The 23,579-nt window shown below is 39.5% G+C and overlaps 2 protein-coding genes across 3 annotated transcripts; one reads left to right on the top strand and one right to left on the bottom strand.

The window, feature by feature from the left end:
- Nucleotides 1-1,810: 1,810 nt before the first annotated feature.
- cep152 (centrosomal protein 152) lies at nt 1,811-16,885 on the bottom strand. Of its 2 annotated transcripts, none has more exons than XM_030731662.1 (27): nt 16,354-16,885; nt 16,127-16,245; nt 13,574-13,683; nt 13,380-13,440; nt 12,579-12,878; nt 12,066-12,228; nt 11,207-11,347; nt 10,575-10,714; nt 10,074-10,274; nt 9,771-9,918; nt 9,569-9,660; nt 9,321-9,484; nt 8,998-9,199; nt 8,762-8,866; nt 8,547-8,677; nt 8,314-8,442; nt 7,940-8,240; nt 7,592-7,849; nt 5,965-6,096; nt 5,228-5,881; nt 4,887-4,962; nt 4,588-4,755; nt 4,422-4,506; nt 3,821-3,903; nt 3,516-3,672; nt 3,325-3,428; nt 1,811-3,237 (listed from the first exon to the last, which is right to left on the bottom strand). In XM_030731662.1, the coding sequence occupies exons 2-27, from the start codon at nt 16,214-16,216 to the stop codon at nt 2,426-2,428; spliced, it is 5,007 nt and encodes a 1,668-aa protein (XP_030587522.1). In that variant the 5' UTR covers nt 16,217-16,245; nt 16,354-16,885; the 3' UTR covers nt 1,811-2,425. The 2 variants fall into 2 exon arrangements, with proteins under 2 accessions (XP_030587522.1, XP_030587523.1); XM_030731663.1 differs by having other exon boundaries at nt 1,811-3,198.
- Nucleotides 16,886-18,415: 1,530 nt separating this feature from the next.
- Nucleotides 18,416-23,502, top strand: galk2 (galactokinase 2). Its single transcript, XM_030731953.1, has 10 exons — nt 18,416-18,626; nt 18,715-18,803; nt 19,238-19,361; nt 19,496-19,589; nt 19,703-19,849; nt 20,023-20,121; nt 20,232-20,384; nt 20,576-20,786; nt 21,406-21,607; nt 22,984-23,502. Exons 1-10 carry the CDS (start codon nt 18,577-18,579, stop codon nt 23,189-23,191), a joined length of 1,377 nt encoding a protein of 458 aa, XP_030587813.1. The 5' UTR covers nt 18,416-18,576; the 3' UTR covers nt 23,192-23,502.
- The last annotated feature ends 77 nt before the right edge of the window (nt 23,503-23,579 follow it).

The raw sequence follows: 23,579 nt of genomic DNA, 5'->3' as shown, positions 1-23,579 counted from the left end.
CAACAGATACAAACACACACACACAAAAACACATTGGGGGGGCAAAAGTTCTTTTTTTTTTCTGTAATCCCTGGCCACAAGCAGCAGGTTGTGTATAGAATATAAGCTATAAATGAATTTTGAATTATAAACTCACAACACGTAAAACAAATGTAAAAATTAAAAGAAAAATGGCTTAATGAAGACAATAATTTACGAGAGCTAGCGATCCCCAAAGAACAAAAAGCAAATGTCAATTTAAAATTTCAGCCATGAGCACTGAAGCTGCCACATTCATTCTCACACTTCAGGCCTGAGAGTCTTCCAGTGTTTTCAGGCTGACTCTAAAACCTTCCAAAGTACTGCACTCTGATACTTTGTGGAAATAAACTCAACATCCCAGCAGCTGTAACTGAAAAACAGTTTTGCTCAAATTTAGAAGCTCTCATTAACCTTAAACCCATAATCTTCTAAACTAACACCAAACTTGTCTTGTAGTTTGTTTCATTGTTTGTCTCTTTGGGGTGCTGTACTTTAAGAGCCTTAACAGGGGCATGGTCTGCATTTCATCTAAATACACTATATTGCCAAAAGTATTCACTCACCCATCCAAATCATTGAATTCAGGTGTTCCAATCACTTCCATGGCCACAGGTGTATCAAACCAAGCACCTAAGCACGTAGACTGCTTCTACAAACATTTGTGAAAGAATGGGTCGCTCTCAGCTCAGTGAATTCCAGCCTGGTACTCTGATAAGATGCAACAAGTGCAGTCATGAAATTTCCTCGCTACTAAATATTCCAGTCAACTGTTAGTGGTATTATAGTAGAGTGGAAACGATAGGGAAATGACAGCAACTCAACCACAAAGTGGTAGGCCACGTATAATGGCACAGTGGGGTCAGTGGATGCTGAGTTGCATAGTGTGCAGAGGTTAGCAATTTTCTGCAGAGTCGATCGCTACAGACCTCCAAACTTCATGTGGCCTTCAGATCAGCTCAAGAACAGTGTAGAGAGAGCTTCATGGAATGGGTTTCCATGACTGAGCAGATGCACCCAAGCCTTCCATCACAAAGCACAACGCAAAGTGTCAGATGCAGCGGTGTAAAGCATGCCGCCACTGAACTCTAGAGAAGTGGAGATGTGTTCTCTGGAATGACAATCTGGCAATCAGATGGACGAGTCTGGGTTTGGTGGTTGCCAGGGGAACGGTATTTGTCTGACTGCACTGTGCCAAGTGTAAAGTTTGGTGGAGGGGGGATTATGGTGTGGGATTGTTTTTCAGGAGTTGGGCTCGGCCCCTTAGTTCCAGTGAAAGGAACTCTTAATGCTTCAGCATCCCAAGACATTTCATGCTCCCAACTTTGTGGGAACAGTTTGGGGATGGCCCCTTCCTGTTCCAAAATGACTGCACAGCAGTGCACAACACCTTTGGGATGAATTAGAGCGAACACTGTGAGCCAGGCCTTCTTGTCCGTCGTCACAAATACACTTCTGGAAGAATGGTCAAGAATTCCCATAAACACTCCTAAACCTTGCGGAAAGCCTTTCTAGAAGATGTGAAGCTGTTGTAGCTGCAAAAAGTGACATCGTATTAAACCCCATGGATTAAGAATGAGATGCCACTCAAGTTCATATACGTGTGAAGGCAGACGAGCAATATAGTGTATATTCATGTTTATTAATGTTCCCATATATCTTCCCAAATAAATGGAGGACTGACAATAAATCAGCTGCTTGTTTGCTGGTGACATTCAGCTTTCATAATAAATTAGTTCCTTTCCAGTTTCAGTTAAATAAGATTTATTAAAAAGACTTCAAGAAATACACACACAGTATAGAAAGACATTTAACAAACATTTAAAACAAAAAACATAAAAACACCAACTGGGACTGAAAAACCTAACAACCACAGACAGAAAACAGGACCCTTGTTTTGCTTATTATTTCAATAACATATCATTTGTTAATTGTTGAGTTTATACTGATGAGGGTTATAACGCCACTGGGGAAAAAAGAACTGATAGAAAAAGAAAAAAATACTTTCCCCCCCCTCTCAAAATCCTGAAAATTCATGACCAAAAAATATTTTTTTCAATGACCCTAATCCTCTTTGGTAAGTTTCAAACATGCTGGTAGGCTGAGTTTGTTAAGATTCAGAGCCAAATTAACAGTTTCCTGTATTTTCAGCTTTTCTGCTGAACTAAGCCAACCAGCTCCTGGCTGTAGCTTCATGCTTAACATGAGTTTTATCAGTCTTCTCTTCTAACTCACCAAGAAAAGCAAAAACGCTGCCCAACAGATCAAACTATCTCTTCAACAATAACTCAACATGCACACACTGCAAGCACCTTTAGGACAGTCTCTATATAATGTAAACATTTAACACTTTATTAAAAGGCACTATTTGATAAAGCTAACTGAAACTGTACCTCACGTCTGCCCTTCATTTGTCATTTTTGTTGGTAGAGGGACTGTCAAAGCCGCTGTCCTGTTGGCACCGTCTCAACTCAGAGAAAAGAGGCCTTGACCAGACTCCCTGCTCCTTCTCACATTCAGAGCCAGGTGTAGGCTCTCTGTGCATACTCCTCTTTGCATGCGCAAATGTCTCGGTGTGAGGTGTGTTCTTGGCAATCTCATTATAAACAGTGAGGTCAGAAACATTGGGGCTGAGGCTGCCAAACTCCCCTATATTGCTGGCTGATACAGAAGACACAGAGAAGGGTTTCACAGGTTCTACTTTCTTTCCTGAGTAGGACAGTCTGGGGACTTGGAAGTCTGTGTCAGAGTCAGCACTAGTCATGCTCCACTCCGTCTGTTTATCGTCCCTAACAGGAGCATCCTGGATGAGGACAAGTTTGCTCTGATTCTGGTTTTCAGCTTTCCTCGAATCACCTCCCTGCATGTAGATCTCCCTGCTTTTACACCTTACAGAAACATTGACGTGATCCATGTGGGATGGAGAAGCCATCTGATTAAAGGGTTTGTAAGAGGGTTGGTTGGTGTAAGCAATTTGGGGCTTCACCCCTACATCCACAGAGGTCTCCTCCTTCCTTGATGCAGGGATGTCCAGGTGGCTCAAAGGTTTAGTTCTCCCATCTGTGGTTGATTTCTGCTCTGAATCAGCACAAGTCATTTCCCTTTGGGATCTCTCCTCTGGCCTGAAGTCAGGAAGCTCAGTAAGGGTTGACAGGTGCTTAGTGAAACCTGCGTTTCTACCTGGAGGGCAACCAGCGGTGGACACGGCCGTCAAACAGCCTGTCAATGCAAAATGCAGAAGCAAACCACATTGACATAGAGGGAAAAAAAATCCACAGTATAACAGTTAAGTAGAATAGCACTCACTCGGTAAACTGTGGTTCTTTCCAGATTTACTTTTGATAGGTGTCTCCAGCACTTTGGCCATGGCTGCCAGCTTGCTTGCAGCATTCATTATTTTCTTTTCAGCACTGCAGAAGACGGGACGATCAATGCAATTAGCCAGAGAAGCCATGATGAAGCAAGCAAACAAGTTGAGGATAATTATGGCCTCTTACCCTGCACTCTGTCCTCCATCTTCCAATAATTCCTGCAGACAGGTCAAATAATAGTGCCGCATCTTTCTGGCAGTATCCTGCCTCTCCCTCTGCACCTCTCTGCGGATCATCTCGGCTGCACGCTCTCGACTTTCCTGGAGATAACGCAACATGTCTCCTGAAACCAAAAAGGTAATCTGTTTTATTTACAGGTACACCAAGGAACTGACTTGGTGAGCTTTATACTTGTAAATGAATGTGCAAATACACAGAATTTGGCACAAAATAAGATACATGTATACAATTTGCCCAGCACTAACACCAACCTCTGATCTTTTCTACAGTCATCAGGTACTGCTGCTTCATCTCCTCCAGGCCTTGCTGAAGATTTTGATGCTGACCAAAATTTCTGCAAACAAAATAATCAACAATTATTAAATATGTATTGTTTTAGACTTAAACTGCATAGTTCAGAAACTATCCAACTGTTAACATATGGGACAGTCCTTGTCTCTTTTTGCTCTTTCCTAATATGGATCAGATAAATAAAGAGCAAATCAAATAATTATAAATTTAAATGTAGTAGAACCAGAGTAAAAAAGCTTTAATAGACCCATGACCCGGCTTTGAAATCTCTTAATTTCTTTACAGTTTGTAATTTTCCCCACAGATGAAGATGTTGACATAATTTAGATACTCCAAGTTTAAAGTAAAGGTCCTGCTCAAACGACTTATCTCCAGACATTAAACTTTATTAAAAGATAAAATGGGAGAAGCTTGTTGAGTGGCCTATTTGAACGTGTAGCTCAGAAATGTATTTGTTTGTGAAGCCATTAGTTTTTGACACAACTGAAATGCAGTAAGACAACAGTATACAACAATATTCCATTGTACTTTAAACTAAAGGTGAGAATAAGAAGTACAAACCCTGAGGATTCTTTGGCTCGCTTCACTTCCTCTAACTGTTGAAGATGTTCCTCCTTTACCCTTTGTAAGCTGCTTTCATGCTCATCTGCAGTAGACAGCATGTATCCCATCAGCACAGTGCCAGCTCATGAAAAAAATATTTACAGAAGCATTTTAAATGCACTACCTTTAAGATGCTGCATGGCAGTTTTGTGCTCTCTAACACTGCGCTGGAGTTGCCGACAGGTTTTCTCCAAATGTCTCTGGAGCTCCTGGTTCTTCTTCTGCAGCTTACTTAGAGTTTCACTGCACTCCTTCCTGCAATGAGATTGTTCCCTCCGCTGGGATAAGACAGCTGAGAATAAAAGACAATGGCACATAAACTAGTGATAACCACTATTGCTGCAGTCAATGAAGAGCATGTGATTTTGATATACAAGTAGAAAGTTTTCATATCTTTTTAGGAGAGAAGAGCACATTACGCACTTTGCATTTTCTTGATTTCTCTTGCATGCTGTTCCTGTGTTTCCTTTAACACACGGCTCAGATTCTCTTCACTCATCTGTGGAAGCAAAAATGAAACCTTAAGGAGGGGAAACAAACAAGTTCCCACTTAAAAGACATAAACTTAAAAAAAAACAAAAAAAAAATTAACTGCTGCACAATGCATTCAGGGCAACACTTGTAATAAATTAAAATTTGAGAAGAATTGTGTGTAGATTTCTTATTTGTCTATCTGGTTACTCTAGCATTTACCTCTTGCAGAGTCATTAAACTAATCAATTCATTAATCGTTTATTTCATCTTGAGAAAAAATAACAACTCACTGTTTTCCACTCCTTCTTAGCCTGGGCTACTGCTCTTTTCAACATGTCTCTGCATGACGATTGGATGATGTGTGTTATCGTAGCCTCTGATTTGGCCCCGCTGGTCCTCTGAGTGTCTTCAGTACCCTGGTGATCTCTCTTAGGATCCCTGAGAAGTTGGGCCTGGACCTCTGCTAGCACTGCCTGAAGCTCTGCTTGTAATTCATCTCTTATCTGCTGTCTCTGAATCAGCTCCATCTCTGCATGCTGGCATTTCCACTCCTCTTCTCGAGCCCTCACAGTTTGCTGAAGCTTGGCCTCCATCTGCAGGAGCAGCTCCTTGTTCTGGAGATCAGCATCCTCTCTGGCTTGGTGCACAGTCTGTTCCAGCTTTTTGCACTGCTCTTGTAGCTTGGCTTGGTACACCTGCTCACTGCGGGCCTGGATGATGGCCATCTCCTGCTGTTTGTCTCTGTTCCAGGCTGCTCTTGCAGCAGCTAACTCTGCTTTCAATAAGGCAGCTTGCTCTCTGGTCACTTGCTCCAGCTGGCTCTGGAGAGCTGCCAGTTCCTCTTGCAGCTCCTCCATCCTTTGTACCCCAGAGCTGTTCTCTTCCTGCTGGTTCTTGTGCTTCCCACACCCTTGCTCTTCTGCTTCCTTCAGGGCTTGGGACACCTAAAACATTTAAATAAATAAATAAAAAACCCAATGGCAGCAGTGACACTTTCCAAATCATAAAGATAAAAACTATTTCATACCCGCTGGTCTGTGCGTTTTTCTTGCAGTTGTTCCCATTTCTCTTTCTCTGTTAGGAGAGCAGCTTGGTATTCTGGCAATGAAGTCAGATCCTCAATCCAGCGATTGTAGGCTCTGGTTACTGCGCCTTCCACCTGAAACATAAAAAATAAACACATTTTTGTCCTCTCACTGAAACCAAATGATGGAGCCATAATTTCAAAGAAGCTAAAAAGTGTGCAAAGAGAAAATAAAACTTACTATATTTACATATACAATATTTACATAGGTGAAAAATAGTGGCTCCATAGTGTAGGGGTTTACACATTTGCCTAAGAAGCAAAAGATCCCAGGAAGAGATCCCTTTGGAGTTGCATTAGGAAGGACATCCGGTTTAAAAATCTGTGATATCAACACATGCAGAGCTACTTTCTGTGGCGACTCTGTGTGAATAACAGAGCACCTTAAAGTAATGTCTTCTACACAGATGGAAAAATGGCTTTACAAAGACTTGTGAGAGTTAAGGTTTATTTTGATTTGGTGATTGAAAATGTACAGTAAAGCTCGCTGTCTACGGGTTAAATGGAAATTTCTGTGCTGAAAGATATGAAGCTGACATTAAGGGTCTGACATGTCATTTCCTGCCCTCTGGTGAATTTTTATGCAACAATTTCTCATAAATGTTTAGTCAGGGCAATACAAGTGTTATTAAACAGTGACTACAAAGTGACCTGTCATTACCATAATACTGTGATATAAGAGGTTTACGGTACCCTGGACTACAAGCCAAATGGATGATCCACATAGCAAGAAAATCCATTACTCATCTTTTTCTTAGCCAGAAACCAGAGTCTGGTAATTTGATTTAAGTCCAGGGCAACTTTCAAAGAGTGGTTGAGAGCATCATAACAACATGCATCACCGTGTGTTAAGGGAACTGTTCTGTTGCAGACAGGAAGGCTCTGCAGAGGGTGGTCAAGTCTGCACAGATCACCAGCAGCACCTCTGCGATTGTTGAGGACATCTATGTCAGCTGATGCAGGAGCAGGGCTGCCAGCATAATAGAGTATCCCATTCACCCCGCCCATGAACTGTTCTCCCCACTCCCCTGCTGCATCAGAGTGAGGTCAACCAGGCTGTGAAACAGCTTCAATCCTGAAGCTGTTAGACTCAGAAACTCTGCTCCTCACTGACAATATTCATGTGCAATAAAACCACTGTGCAATACAGTATCCAAGGGCCACATAACCAGTTTTTTTTTTTGATAGTTAATTATTCTATGCTATTTTCTTAAACTATTCTATTTATTTGTAAATGCACACTGTACATTTTCTTTTTGTTGCCACTTGCACTGGAAGGACCTCAAACTAAATTTTGTTCCTGTCATGTATTTCATGAGAAGAATGACAATAAAGCTTTTTGAATCCTTGAAACTGACATGATTGCAACCACGGCACAAAAACAAAGCCAGAAGTCTTAAACTGTTTTGCAGTTTTATTAAAGTTATCCCATCATTTGGCAGTAAACACTTTTTTTTTTTTTTTAATTAAAGTAGGTCTACTTTACTAATACAAAATGCATGCACATGTCTGTTAAAATAAACAAAAAATATTCACCTTTAAATATAATAATTAAAAAAAACCCACTGACTTGCTTAGCCATGTCGTCCAGGTGTTTCTCCTGTAACTCTCTCTGAACTTGTTTCCTGGCTTCCTCCACAGCTTTTCTTCTGACTTTTTCAGCTTCCAGTTGCAGCTGCTGTTTCTGGGCACTGAGCCTGGAGTCCAGCTCCTCAGCAGAAATTGTCAGCCTGACCTCATTCTCATCGATCTGACAGCTCGCCTCAGCAATATCTCTGTGTTTCTCTGTCTTAGCTTCCTCCAGCCTCTGAACCCAAGTCTCCTCCATCTGCACAAAAAGAATACAAAAAAAAATGTCTTGCATGAAATACCCATTAGTTAGATGAGGGAGCTGGGCAGCAATTTTTAAAGGGCATACCTTTTGCAGTTTATCCTTCCATGCAGCCTCCGCAGATGCTAAATGAGAATTCAATTGCTGCTGGAGCTCAGCCTCTTTCTCTTTAGACCAGCGAGCTTTGAGTTCCATTACTGAGGCCTGATGCTGAGCCTCAAGTTCACGTCTTAGCTTCTCCATAGCTGTGCCACTCTCTTCTCTGATGAACACCTCCTCCTTCTCTCTGCTGCGTATGCTTTCTTCAAGCAAGTCCTTCTCCTTGCAGACAGATATGTAACATTCTTGTACTGCCAACATCTTATCATTAGCTTCAGAGAGCTGGGTTCTGTGAAGAAAATAAAAAGTGAGCCACAAAAGTCTGAAAATGACATTTTTAGCATGAGGTGGAGGACACTTACTGCAACTGCTGAACCTGCTGCTGGTGCTGTGCCATCAGCTGCTCTACCTGAGCATCGTGTTCCAGCATGAGCTCTGTTCTGACCCTGTTAACAACGTCATCCCTATACTGCTGATGAATCCGCTCAGATCTAAACAAAAAAAGCACATAGTACAAACATGTGAATACACACAACTCAAGAAAGGGGAGGCAGAGAAAGGGTTAAGTGTAGTCTCTTTCACATTTCAGTCTTACCTCTCAGCAGCTTCTTGCTTTTCTTGGTCGAGCTCCTGGATCATCTCCCTCATTTTGGTGCACAACTCAGAATTGGCAGACCTCAGTTTTTCCTCGCTCTCTTTCAGCTCCTTACTCTTCTTTTCTAGCAGCTTCAGTTTAGAGACGAAAACAGTCTTTATTCAAAAAAAAAAAAACTAAGAACACGATAAGTCAGATGACGAACTTCAACCAACCTCCACTTGTTCCTGCAAGTGTTTTTTGTCCTCCTGTAATCTCATCAACTCTTTTTGAGTGTCTCCAGTCAGGTCTGGATGTTTCATCTGGCTGGTCTCTCTCACCTGGGTAAATCACCATGGTCTGCATCAATTACTTAATCACAGTCACTTTCACTTTTTTTATAAAATATACTGATGTTGTATGACAATAAATCTTAAATGAGTGGAGAAAAAGTATTGTTAAGAATGCTCACTGAAGAGTTGAGTTTTGCTTCATCTAACTCAATCTGCAGCTCATTCACTCGACGCTGACACTGCTGGAGTTCCTCTTGCAGCTGACTGATCTTCTGCCGCTTCCCCTTTAAACTACCCAGACAGCGCTGCATCTCCACTCGTAACAACCTTAAAGCCTCATCCTTGGGCAGCTTAGAGTCTGACAGGTGAGCCAGAGCAGTACTGAGAAAGCAACAGGAAAAATGTGTTTTCAAGGGTTACTCTGGAACGTTCAGCCCAAGAGGTAAAAGGCTACAGCCTGAGACAGTAAGGATCACAATGCCTGCTCTATATTCAGTGTTACCTCTGAAGCATGCCATTTTTCCTGTTTGTTTTCTTCAACCCTAGATCCACACAGGATTCAGACAGCTGGTTCTCCCAGTCGCTGCTTAGGTCTATTGCAATAACACCGTGTTTCACCGCAGACTCATACAGGGCGATCTGCTCCTTCAAATCAGCCATATCCTCCTTTAGGGTGAAAATTAAAACACATCAAAAGTTTGTACAACTTGTTTGTAAGAACCAACAGGAGTGGCTGTGTTTTAGACAAACCTGTAAAACTTTGTTCATGTTCTCACTCAGTGCCTTGGCTGACTGTGCCTGCTGTAGTTTGATTTGCATTTGACTCATCTCTTGCACTGAACCTGAAAATAAACAGATAATTAGGCCAAGTCAGTGTGAATAAGAATAATATAATGTGCATTCATGTGCATGTAGTTTGCTCAGTAATGTTCATGTGGACCCCTCTACACACTTGTCTGCAGCAGCTTGGCAGATTGTTGTTGACTCTCCTCAAGCCGCTGAGTGAGAGCATTCACCACTCTGGCTCTCTCCAGTTGCTCTTCTTCTCTCTGGCGCTCCAACAGCTTCACATGCTCCCGTAACTTCTGACCAACATCAAGCTAGAAGCAGCAAAACAACAAACACAAATGTGGACTCTGACTTAGATGATAATAATAATAACAATAATAATCATAAAAACATTTGCCTGTTGCTAAAGTACGCCTTATGGCTAACTTGTTACTTTCTCTACTGCTGAGACAATGAAACTCCAGACCTGTTCATTCAAAGCCTGAGAACTGGAGTCTAGCTTCTGCTGTAGGGCTAACAGTGCAGCCTCATGCTGTTCCTTTATGACAGCCAGGTCTCTATCATGCTGTTCTCGTGCTCTGGACAGGGTGTCAGATCGACAAAGCTCCAACATCTGTTGCTTCATGCTGTCCACTGCAGCATCTGCCACCCTCTGCTTCTTCATGTTCTGCAAACAAAATAAAGGCACTGCTATATACACTAAAAAGAAGCATTCTTATCCAAAGGTTTCATTCATCCATCATGTTTCAATAAGCAACAGAGGCAGACTTCCTTTAAACACATTTATATACATTATTTAGATCATATTTTTAAATCTATAAAGCTGAGACAGCTTTTGACTGCAGTAAATGCATGTTTATTTAGTTTCTTCATTAGTTACAGATAACGATTACATTACTGTCCTGAATTTAGCTTTAAATAACTAAGAAGGTACAGTGATAACGGTGTGTGTCAGCCCAGAACATACCTCCTGGTCTTTCTCGTTGAGGATCTGCACTTGCTGCTCCACTGCCTTCAGCTTCTTTTGCATTTGGACTTCTCTCTCCTTGGCTTCTTCAATCAATCGACTCGCTTCCTTTAAACTTACTGCTAGGCCATCTTTTTCATCTATTGATAATTTTTTTTTTTTTTTAAATGACCATCAGTACCACATCTACCAAGAAATACTACACCTGCTAACAACCACAAGGGGGCAGACATTTTAACTTTAAAGACAAACTGATTTTCTTCTGCAAGTCTCAGTGCTCTAACCTGACAGCCAACCACCCATTTGGCTTACAATGGTGTAATAACCAAGAAATAAAATAAATAATAAAGATAAAAACATTTCTCAAAAGATATAGATGAAGTGAAGCACCATTCAGAGAGATTTTGTTATAACTATTCAAAGTCTTGAGCCAATTACTGATTCAAAGTTCTGGTGATTTTTTTCCACAATTTCAGTTTTACATTTTTCAGGCTTGTAAAAAAAATGTACTAACATTAAATTTGAATGCTGAAATTATAAAAAAAAAAAAATCTCTATAATCATATAACTTACATGCACAGCAATAAAGTAAGATGCACCTAATTTCAGGGTAAAATTAGGGTTGAACAAACCTTTGACGATTACAAACTGATGCTCGAGGTATCTCATGTTACGCCGTGAATCCTCAAGTTTTTGCTCCAAGTCTTCGATTTGCCTCTGTTGAGCTTTGTTCAAAATCTGCAGCTGGGCAAGCTGCTCCCTGTCAGCATTTTCTGGAACCAAGATCATTTTTTTGTTTAATTACGGTCATTTACCAGGGTGAAGAACAATTCTCAGAATGCTACCCACCCTTCTTTCCCCAAAAAGTCAGCTAGTAAAGCTTTTTACCACTGACGAGTCAAATTACACCTTTCTGCCAAACAGCTGATTAGATTTCTTTATGGCACAGAAATATAACCAGGATCATTTTTAACAAACTCCAAGCTAACTGTACTGTTTGTTTTTTTTTAACAATGAATGTTAGGAACAAAACACTCAAGCCAGTGCGCCCCCTTAGAAGCTCAAAATTTATTAACCTCAAAAAAAAAAAAAAAAAAAGAAAGTGGTAAACAGTAGTATAGTTGATAATATCACTACTTTGTATGATGCAAAATAATGAGTTCCTACTGTCTTAACACTTTGCAGTTTAAACAACCTACTTGAAAAAAAATAATTTAAGTGCAGCTGTCGAGACTTCAGCATTAAAAGTAAGAACTATTTCACAGTATTGTTACACTGGTGGTCAAGTTTAGTTTTATTCTTTGTCAGTGACCACGCATACAACTTTGATCTCATAGGAGAAAAGAATGCTTTGTTACCAGATTAAGGTTCTAGGTCATCTTCATCTGCACTCCCTGTGCACGCACACATCATATTTATTTGTCTATATTTAAATGTCAGTGTACTCCAGTGCTATTATTCCATCAATGAAACAAAGACTGTAAGACTCACGTTGTGTCGAGTCAAGGAACTCCCTCTGCAGATGGTTGAATTGACCTTCTTGCTCCACAGACTGTGGCTTAAACATCTTTGGCTGATGGGCAGGATGATGATGATGATGATGATGATTGTAGCTGACTTTGTACTGATTTACACCTCTGTCACACACTTCAGACTATAAACACATTAAATACAAAAGCACATGTATTTTAGTAGTGAAAATGTTGCCGTTTACATATAAAAAAAATTAAATTATTGGCAGACAATGAAAAATGCACAACTACAAGCTGCCAGTTAACACGATGTTATTTTAAAGTGGCATTTAAGGAAATTTCATACAGGGAGAAGCTAAGTATGATTCTTATAAAAACTAAATGCTAAACTTTTAAGTGCTAGTAGCATTTTCATGCTATTATTTATTCAAATGATTATAGGGCACAATGACTTAAAACCTTAGAGGAAAGAACAGCACGGTAATAATTAGAACCCTTTTGATGGTTTTCAGTGATGAAATGGTCCACTCACTTGAAATTGGTGGCTTTGCTTGTTCATATATCCTCTTTCTCCATTATATTCCACATGATTACCAGCACCCTGAGGATATGGTTTAGACTCAAACTCAGTGGAAAAATCACTGGTCTCTGTCATTTTTTCTGTGCCCATGCTTGTGCATGTATAATCTGCTTGTGTGAACTGATGATCCTGGTTCCAGGTGTGAGGCAGAGGTTGACTTTGAGGGTGGCTCTGATGTCCATTAATGTGAGCAGCTCCATCCTGATATGCATACTCATTGCTAGAGCCTTCATCATAGTGCTCTTCATAGTTCTTTAGAGAGACAATAACAGAAAGAGTGATTCTTCCCCCCCCTTGGAGCCTTACATACATACATAGTGGCCTTTTTTTAAATGACAACAAAGATTTTTACATCATGGTAATTTTGTTCTTTTGTAAACAGAAATGGGCCCATAGGCATGGCAGTGCAGATTAAAAGTTATGACCCCAGAAAAAATATGCATTTTCTTTTTTAGCATTACAGGCTTTGATTCTGTTGCAATTTTCAACATCTAATCACATCATTGTCATTTTTTGCAGGGAACATGGTTAACAAATCCAGATTAGCAAGATTTGAAACCCAGAATTAACTGCATTAAAACATTTTGGAATATCTGTCATAGACAGGAGGTAGTATATTATCCACAAATAAAGCCAATAAAATAAGTATGCCCATGTAATATACAATAATTTTTATGACTAAAATAGCTCCCTCACTTGAGGATTTAATTCCAGAAAGCAAAACTCTACTCTAAAAGCAACCTAACACTCTACCTGTGCATGAGGAGCTGGTCTTGGATGATCAGACCATTGCTGAGTCCAGCTGGACTGTGGGCTAAAGTAGAGAAAGCAAAGCAAATAATGACTGATGTTTCAGTGCAGTGACAATAAGTTTGCCTGTCTTGAACCACATCCAGAGTTCTCTAAATCTGACATTAATAGTGGTGTCATCAGCAGTAACGTGTTACCTGTTGCCAGTGTTTTTATTACGGCGTATAGTATATTCCAGATCTGGGGAGGAGGAGTCTATGCTGTCTTCCAGCATGTCATCAGGCAGGTCTGTGAGCAGCTTGTGTAGCTACCATAAAAAAAAAAAAAAAAAAAAAAAAAAAAAAAAGAGAGAGAAGAGAAAAAAAAACAGCACATGGAAATGAGTCACCAAGGTTGCGCCGCAACCAAGTTATAAAGTAACAAAGATATAGGAAAACACCACAGCTAAGCACTCACTGACAGCTTAAAAGGCTGTCAGTGAGTTTATCTCCAATTTTGAGAAACACTTGTTCCATTAAATTTCATTACAATATACTGTGCAGATTTACTAAACCAAAGTCAGTAGAGCTTTACCTCAAAAACACTTTCACAAGCTTTTTGTTTGCATGTGAGATTTTTAAGCATATACTCAGATTAAATGATTAATCATGGAAGGCTATTAAGCTACAACATTCTGTGTGTAACTGTAAACATTTAAACACTGATTGAATTTTGTACATCCTTGCACTGTGAATCTTAAGCCTTTTTGTGAAGAGACAATCTCCTGCTTCGAATAAATATTCACACATTTTGTTCATATTGTACACATTTATATTCATACCTTTGTGACTGAAATTGATGAACTTGCTCCAAAAATCACTCATCTGGACCAAATGCCAAGTCAAATTCCCCACATGTATAAATACACTTTGTTTTGAGTAAATGTACCCTTGTTGATTATTTTGACATTTACCAACAAAATGGCACAAAAAAGGAAAATTCTTCAGTAACGGACTGACCAAGATTGCTTAACAAACAGTCATGTGTGATGAAACAAGCAGAGCCAGCTAGACTTACTTCCCATAAGGACTGCTGAATACTCCTCAGATCCTCCACTGTGTCCACAACCGAAGGACCCATATTATCCCACTTACACATTCAACAAAATTTGAAAAGGCACTTTTGTTTCAGCTGCGAAACCACGAGATAACCCCTCAGCCTAATCTGCCTGTAGAGAAGGCCTTCTGTGTGAAACATCCAAAACGTGCCTGGCATGTTGTCGGCTCCCTGTGGTATTGTCTTGTTTGCCTCCCAAAGACCTCCATTGTTTAGACAAAACATATAGCAAAGTTAACTGGAGCAGAAACATTCCAGTTACTGCTGGCAAACATTTTCTACTCGAGCAGCTTATGTATAAGTAGGCTATAACCTCAGAAAAAAAAGGAAAATAAATCTATTTAATAATTACTATTTAAAGTCCTATTAAGCTAAGCCCTGCAGCCCACTAATAAGATGTTCAGCAAATGCATCCTAACACTTTCTCTATTGTAGCCAAGTAACCTAAATAGACAGAAAGTGGGGAAGCCAGAGGGCAGAGCTGGTTTCAGTGTGACACACCTGGAAGGAGGCCTTTTCCTTGAGCCAATAATAACTCAGGCTCACAGCACAAGATTGCAGATGTGAGTAATAACCGTGAAATTCAAACAATGCACATGTCAGTGATTTCCCAGACAGCAATACAAGCTCACAAAGACAAATATGATCCACAGAAACAGCACAATCTGGTAAATGCACAACCAGGATATGCATTATCAGTGTGTAACGATGATAGTAAATGTAAAGCAAGAAGAGATGAATAATGACTGCTTATCATTTTGTCATTTTAGTACAACCTGAGCAGGTTGTTGTGTTCTCACATGTTGAATAACGTGCACAAGGTTTCTGACTTGTTGACTGATATCAGAAACTATGACGGCAATTTTGCACATGGTAAATGTCCAAAGACAATTAGCTTAAAACCTGAAAGTCACTAACAGATTTTTATAATTAGGATTTCTTAGTTTTTTAAGTCCAGAAACAAGGCTTATACAATTGAAGTACCACTGTACAGTGTATCACAAAAGTGAGTACACCCCTCACATGTCTGCATATATTTAAGTATATCTTTTCATGGGACAACACTGACAAAATGACACTTTGACACAATGAAAAGTAGTCTGTGTGCAGTTTATATAACAGTCTTCATGTAGCGCAACAATTCGTCTTTTAAGATCCTCAAAGTTCTTTGCCATGAGGTGCCATGTTGGAACTTTCTGTGACCCGTATGAGAGAGTGTGAGAGCGGTACTACAAAATTGAACACACCTGCTCCCTGTGCACACCTGAGACCTAGTAACACTAACGAGTCACATGACATTTTGGAGGGGAAATGACAAGCAGTGCTCAATTTGGACATTTACAGCTGTAGTCTCTTAGGGGTGTATTCACTTTTGTTGCTGCTGGTTTAGACATTAATGGCTGTATATTGAGTTATTTTGAGGGAAGAATAAATTTACACTGTTATATAAGCTGCACACAGACTACTTTTCATTGTGTCAAAGTGTCATCTTGTCAGTATTGTCCCATGAAAAGATATACTTAAATATCTGCAGAAATGTGAGAGGTGTACTCACTTTTGTGATAAACTGTACACAAATCGGTCCAACAACGGGATGTACAACTGTAACACGTTATCTGAATAACTTTGAAAAGCTGCAGCTGTGAGTGTTGCACCTCTTGCTCTCTCGCGTAGTCCTCTTGGTCGTATTCTTCTTCATCTTGCTGGGTTTGAAGCGCAGCACTGTCAAAATCAATAGACATCATGCACACCCTCCTGGTGCTTTAGGGGGATGCTGGGAAAACACGTACAACAAACTTAATTTGGCTTCAACATCAGCTAACAATTCAAAGTAACTAAAATTACCCATTGATATAAACCAACAATATATATTACAGCTTACCCGTTGGAAGAAAAAAAAACGTGGTAGACCTTTCCTTTGTTGAGCTTCTTAACCCTTTATCTGAGTATTAGCTTTAACTGTTAGCCACGCTGCTGTTTACATTACAAAACAGTGAAGCTAACTAGCCAGCGGTAACTCCGGCCATGTCTAAAACAAGGGGGGGCCCAGCCGTATTCTAGAAGTCTGTGCCAAATACATTTAATTAGAGATGCAGATTTATCACCCAATATGGGCCAGTTTGCGAGCATTTAAGCTAGAAGTTAAATTTGTAGTGGGCAAAGCTAGCCCCTGCTAGCTGCAGCCTCTGTAAGCAGACTCACCCACTTTGAAAACTCGCGCGCGTTAGCAGCGCCAAACCACAGAGCGGCTTTCCCGAGCTGACTGCAGCCGGACACTCTATATCACCGCAACTGACGCTCACTCACCGACGCGAAAATATCACTTTAAGGACCGTTTCCCGTTACAAAACATACCAGGAGAGGGTATTTCCAAAGTTTTTCCTTACTTTGAACCCCGGAGCTACTTAAGTCTGTATCCATGGTAACGGTGTTTTAGAATTATGGGTAATGTAGTTCCCGAGCTTCCTTGGAAAAGAATAAGCCTCAAGCCCACAGAAAATATAAAAGTATTAGTAGTAGTAGTAGTAGTAGGAAGAGGAGTATTATGCCCATAAAGAACATTTCCAGTTGCATGAATCATATTTTTATCTGAAATTTTAAAAATTAGAAGTTGAACAAATTATCATCTGATGCTCAACATATGAGTACAAAAACGTTATATATTAATGAAATATCGGTTTAGACTGAAAACTAAAATTTCCCGGGGACTTTTTTCTTTCTTTTTTTAACTATGCCATTTGCATATGTTGCCTATACATGGAATACACATGTGGATGTGGAATACACACACACACACATATTATATACATATATGTGTGTGTGTGTGCCTGTATATATATATATATATATATATATATATATATATATATATATATATATATATATATATATATATATATATATATATATTTATATGTGTGTGTGCGTGTGTGTGTGTTTATTTTGTTTTGTTTTTGCAAGAAAAAATGTAAATGTAATGATGATGAAAAATTTTTTTTAAATTAATTAATTAATTTATTTATTTATTTTATTTTTTTGTAATCATTTTATTGATTAAAATTAGGGCAATGAAATATTTATTTATTTACTTATGATGAAATGTGGATGAAATTTTGTTTGGCTTTGTTTTTTGGTATGTAATGATGTTGAAATATGTCCTTTTAATGATGATGATGTAGTGATGTAATTTTTTTTTTTTTTAAGCATGTACGTATATTTTAAATGAGGTGATATTAGTTTTGTTAGATGGAAATTAGCCTTAAGGCTATAATCTGGCATATTTTACATTGTTACAGATGTTTGTCAATATGTGTTGTCCTTCTTAAACAAATAAAGAAATAATAATAATAAAAAACGTGAATCAACCCCATGCCTTACTGATTTAAACACAACATAATTTGTAGTAAGACGCAGACAAAGAAAAACAACTGGCATATACTCTTTCTTGCCACATGTGTGTTGGAAACAACATCTAGGTCACTTTTAAGCAATCTAGTGTTTCCACCTTGTGGTAAAACAGTGACATAACAGCTAATTTCCAGCAGTACAGCAGGCTTGCAATTATCTTACAGTAACCTACTCATTCATTTCAAAGCAAACCGATCCAGATACCTTGCATTTAATTTGAACTAATTAGATATTAAAATTGAGTCTGTCAAATCAGGAAATTAAACCAGAAAATGTGTGGTCTAATGTACTTTATTTTTATCTTCAGTTTATTTTACTGCAGTTCGTTACCGTTTACATTAAACCAAATAGATTTAAAGTAGGCGACTCTATTTCTTTTTAAGCTCTTTGCATTAAATTTATGAATGACTATATCGTGGAGTGAGTCCATTCAGATTTGTGGACGTGGCCCCGTAAGACACGCCCCCTTTTCCGTCTATTAACTTCCGCATTTTGCCTGTGCTGCCTCAGCTGCTTCAGAGTCAGTTCCTCCTTTGTAGACAGACGCTAAACTCAGCTGAGCTCTGACCAGAGTTCAGCATTTTGGTATCCGGGCGCCTCTTGTGACAGTCAGCTGATCTCGACCCGGATATATGAAAGCTCTGAGCTCTCCTGTCTGACAACAAGTGCACTCATAATTACTTTTAAACGGGTAAAAATGGCCACAAACCCGCCCAAGTTAAAGACTGCGAAAGCTGCTAATGAGAGGTGAGAATCAACGATGTCGCATGGGTATTGTCGTTGTGTAATATTATGATACTTTATTGCTTTTTGTTGTTGTTTTGGTCATTTGCAGGATGAAAAACTTGAAAGAAACATTTGAGTCAAAGTTTGGGGAACCTCCTCTCTTCTATGCATGTGCACCTGGAAGGGTAAACCTAATAGGTAATTTCATACTGTGTGACATATGTTGTAGACTGATTGCATTACAAACTGTTTAATGTGTAGGATTTTTATTATAGGTTAAAATTTGATCTTTTTAATCTGCTCCAAATGACAGCAATTGAGACTTCTGTCCCCTCGCATTTTTTTTTAATGAGGTGTTTCTCTACTGCATTTGTTTTTGTATCTGTTGAACAGATGGACTGTATACTAGTGCGAGCTGGAGATGATGTTAGTACTGCCAGCGGGTGGTCCTAATGTTTTGACCTTGTGTCAAAGTTAGAAACTTTTGTGGCAATATTGTATTTTCAATTTTAAAGCTGTAGATTATTTTCTGTCTGCAGCTTTTATCCAGGAATGTTTTAAGTGGTGCTGATGGAAGCTGATCACAGGCTGCCTCTCACACACAGCTTTTTCATATTGGTCACATTTAACAGGAGAGCACATCGATTACTGCGGCTATTCTGTGCTTCCGATGGCCATTGAGCAGAATATCCTCGCAGCCGTGTCAGTGAACAATTCAGGAACAATCCAGCTGGCCAACAAGAATCCTCAGTACAAGTAAGATGTGAACATTTATACTTATGACTCCACTTTTTTTTTTTTTTTTTTTTTTTGCTTGTGTCATTTATTCATTGGTGGCTGTACAGTATGAGTGTGCATTTTCAGAAAACTTGTTGTTTGTCATTTTACAGGGATTTCAGTGTGTCGTGTTCAGAGGAAATCACCATAGACAGAGACAATCCACAATGGTATTATTATTTTCTCTGTGGAGTTAAAGGTATTCAGGTAAGATGTGTGGTAAGCTCTATATTCTTAAATCATAGCATAAAGTGGTAAAATTACTTTTTTTTTTTTTTCTCAAATATTGTGCCACATGTTGAATTTTTTTTAATTTTCAGGAGAAGTTTGGGCTAAAGCATTTAGCAGGGATGTCCTGCATCGTAGATGGAACAATCCCTCCGAGCTCCGGTCTGTCCAGTTCTAGTGCCTTAGTTTGTTGTTCTGGCCTCGTAACAATGGAGGCAAATCAAAAGTCCCTCTCCAAGGTAAGGTTTTTTTGCATTTAATATACCACGTTGAGGGAAAAATATATTAATTTCTTTACACATTAGAAAAGAAACCCATATTATGCTTAACTTGCTACATAATGTCTATCCTCTCATATTTGAAATTCTCCCATATTTGTTGCTTAAATGAGGAAAACTTTGTATTCTTCCAGGTGGCTCTTGCTGAGATTTGTGCCAAAAGTGAGCGTTACATTGGCACAGAGGGCGGCGGCATGGACCAGTCCATTTCATTCCTGGCAGAGATGGGAACTGTATGTAGCTTGATCACCCTCAACCTGTTGTGTTTGACAAATGTGAAGCATCCAAATGACACTAAATAGACAACAGCTTCAAAACTGTTGGCTTTTGAATTGTCTGCCAGGCAAAGCTGATAGAGTTCCAGCCCCTGCGTGCTACTGATGTCAAACTCCCTGATGGTGCTGTGTTTGTGATTTCCAACTGCTGCGTGGAGATGAACAAAGCCGCTTCTTCTCACTACAACATCCGTGTGGTGGAGTGTCGGATCGCCACAAAGGTGTGGTGATTGCAACCAGTGTCTCTCAAACTGCCATTTGTTGCTATAATGCATTCGATTGAGCTTTTAATCTGCACGACATTCAACCCAAGAACATCACATAGAATTGTTGCAAACACAGCAATGAGCAGCCTCATGTTTATGTGTAATATATTCTGTCAAAGTTAACATCTCGGTGGATGTGTACTCAGATGTTGGCCCAGGCACGGGGGCTGGACTCGAGCAGGTTACTGAAGCTGGCTCAGGTTCAGGTGGAGCTGAAGGCTTCCCTGGAGGAGATGCTGGCTCTGGTGGATGAGGTGCTGCATCCCGAGCCTTACAGCCGAGAGGAGATATGCAAGGTGCTGGGTGTCACTTCGGAGCAGTTTTCGACGGAGCTGCTCAGCGCTAACACTCAGGAAAGTAAGTAACACCTGTGTGGGCTTGTTTCAGAGCTTTATATGAAGTGCTTCATAAGTGGAGTGTGAAACATAATTAACTAGATGTTTGAATGCTGTTATTGAGTTTAATGTCCCAGACTATCTTTCTAAATCTTATAACTAAAGGAGGTTTGGCAGCCAGACTAAATGCAGCTTTTTGACTCTGAGAGCTTCTTGTAGGTATTTTTCTTATTTAGTGCATTGAAAGATCATTAAAGAGGGATAGTTGCAGCTCTAATTGTAGTTTGTCAACACAAAAAGGCATCATATATTTTTATATTGTTATTACTCTGGATTTGCAACTAAAATGTGATATTTATGTTTTCTTGGATTTAAGTGCATTTTATTTAGGTGACTTTAAAGTTCCAACCATATTCTTCTACTCAAGTGACATGAACAGCAATCAGTCACTATTAATGTTTTTCTTAGGTGTGACTGTCCTCTAAGCAACCCTTAATATATCTTTACTTTCTGCTGATACTCCAAGTATTTTGGAAATTATTCCATCATGTTAGATTTTTTTTTTTTCCAGTTCCAGTCCCATGCAGACGTCGCTCTCTCCACAGTTAACCTGGGTTTCTGCCTGTTCTCCTCTCTCTCAGTGACGCAGTTCAAGCTTCATCAGCGAGCCAAACATGTGTACGGGGAAGCTGCACGAGTGCTGCAGTTTAAGAGCGTGTGTGACTCCAAACCCGCAGAGTCTACACGGCTGCCGGGAGAGCTGATGAACCAGAGCCACGCAAGCTGCAGAGACCTCTACGAGTGCAGCTGCTCTGAACTGGACCAACTGGTGGATATCTGTCTGTGAGTACAGCAAACTAAGTCTTCACTGCACAGACTGGGATATATATTAATTAATGAGGGTTTAGAGGCAGGTTGGGTCTCACTGCCCTGTGATATTTCTGAGATGTTCACTCAGTTCTCAAAACATGTTTAAATTAGAGTTTATTCCATAATTTCCACAAATAAGACACAGCTAGTCACACTGGGTCAGTTTAATAGAATCGACAATTGTTAATTGTTAGAAACAACTGTGACATGTCAAAATGCCTCGTGTGTCAAAGCTTATTTACATCCACAGCTGCTTTACATTTCAGAGCCACTATTGAACTTATAAATCTCTAAACCCAGCACACTGAGCCATATTGAGCTTTTAACGCTTTTAAAATCATCTGCTCAAATTTTTGGTTGGTTTTATTTCCAGATACTTTAAAAGCTAATGATAGATGCTGCTCCTCTTTCTATTTAGCGTTACTTTAAATTTGAAACTAAGAGAGTAAAACAGTAGCAGTATACATGCATTGTCATTATCATAAAGTCCTGTGAGTACACCCTATGATTCAGTAGCTTGTAGAATCAACATTATCAGCAATAAGTTGAAGTAATTTTCGGTTTTCTCTAGAATACTAGAATACTTTGGTTTAGAGATGACTTCATGGTCGACTCAGTGACCGCAAGGTGTCCAGGTCCTGTGGCTGAAAACAAGCTCAAATCCTAACTCTTCAACAACAATACTTGCCCACTGGTGTGAGGTGTTTGTGCTGACATACTGTTTGTGGTCTTTGCCTAAAGTGGTGCTGTGCATTATGGCCAAAAATCTCCATTTTAGTCTCATCTGCCCAAAGGACATTGTTCCAGGAGGCTTGTGGTTTGTTCAGATGCAACTCTGCAAACCTAAGCTGTCCAGCTGTGTACTTTTTGGAGAGGATTTTGTGACATTGTGTTAAAACACACCTTAATGCTCCACATCAGCAAACTGTCAAAACTTGTGCTTTCATAGAGGTGCTTAACAATCACTTAATCAAGTGTATTTGACTAGCAGCACCAGGTTGTTACTTACCCTCTTAATTCCTATGGAAACATTAAGGGTGTACTTAGCTATACAAAGGACTGTGTTAGCATTAGCTCTACAATAAGTAGAACCTCACACCACTAGCATGACTGTACATGCTTAGTCTTGATAATTTGGAAAGCAAGTGGTCTTAAATTATACATTGTCTACCTGTGCATTGTCCAGACCTGTCTCTGCTGTGATATCATTTCTGATGTCCCCCCCCCCCCACCTATTTGTGCATTCAAATCTCACACTGAACAGTGTACTCAAATGTTGTGTTTTTTTTTGTTTGTTTGTTTTTTAATTAAAAAAAATGTTGTGTTTTTGTCGTTTCTCCTTGTTGCAGGAAGTCAGGGGCCATGGGATCCCGGCTGACAGGAGCAGGCTGGGGAGGCTGTGCTGTCTCCATGGTTCCCAGTGAGAAGGTGGAGTCTTTCTTACAAGCCGTTCGAGAAGAATACTACCTCCCTGATCCACACAGGGCAGCTATGGAAAAACAAAGTCTGTTTGTATCAAAGCCAGGCGGCGGAGCTGCAATTTTCCTCGAGGAGTGATATACATAGTCTGTGTCTGTTTACACCTGAATCATTCAGTTTCAATTACTGATGGAGGGAAATAAATAGGTTTTTCTTACACTTGGGGCTAATGCTATGATAACTGCTGTTTTTACCTCTTTACTCTTTACAGATTATGCTGTAATACAAGAGCCAAAAATGTACTTCAGTGGTGCACTCAAGCTTGTTTTTTTATTATGTTTTGGTGTAAGATTTTCGTGAGAAGTCATTGTCTGTCTGGTCAAATCACACAATTTGTTTTTTTTTTTTTTAATTTAAAAAAAGGTAGCAAATAAAAAAAAAAGTGCTTTATAAAATGAATCCATCCTCTTAACATTTCAGACACTAACATTAAATGTCAAAAAAGGCCTCAAATTTGCTGAATCCA

Source organism: Archocentrus centrarchus, chromosome 6 (genome assembly GCF_007364275.1).
Source record: "Archocentrus centrarchus isolate MPI-CPG fArcCen1 chromosome 6, fArcCen1, whole genome shotgun sequence".
In the NCBI taxonomy this organism is placed as follows: Eukaryota; Metazoa; Chordata; class Actinopteri; order Cichliformes; family Cichlidae; genus Archocentrus; species Archocentrus centrarchus.
Note: the sequence above shows the minus strand (reverse complement) of the source record. Positions and strands in the feature narration are given on the sequence as shown.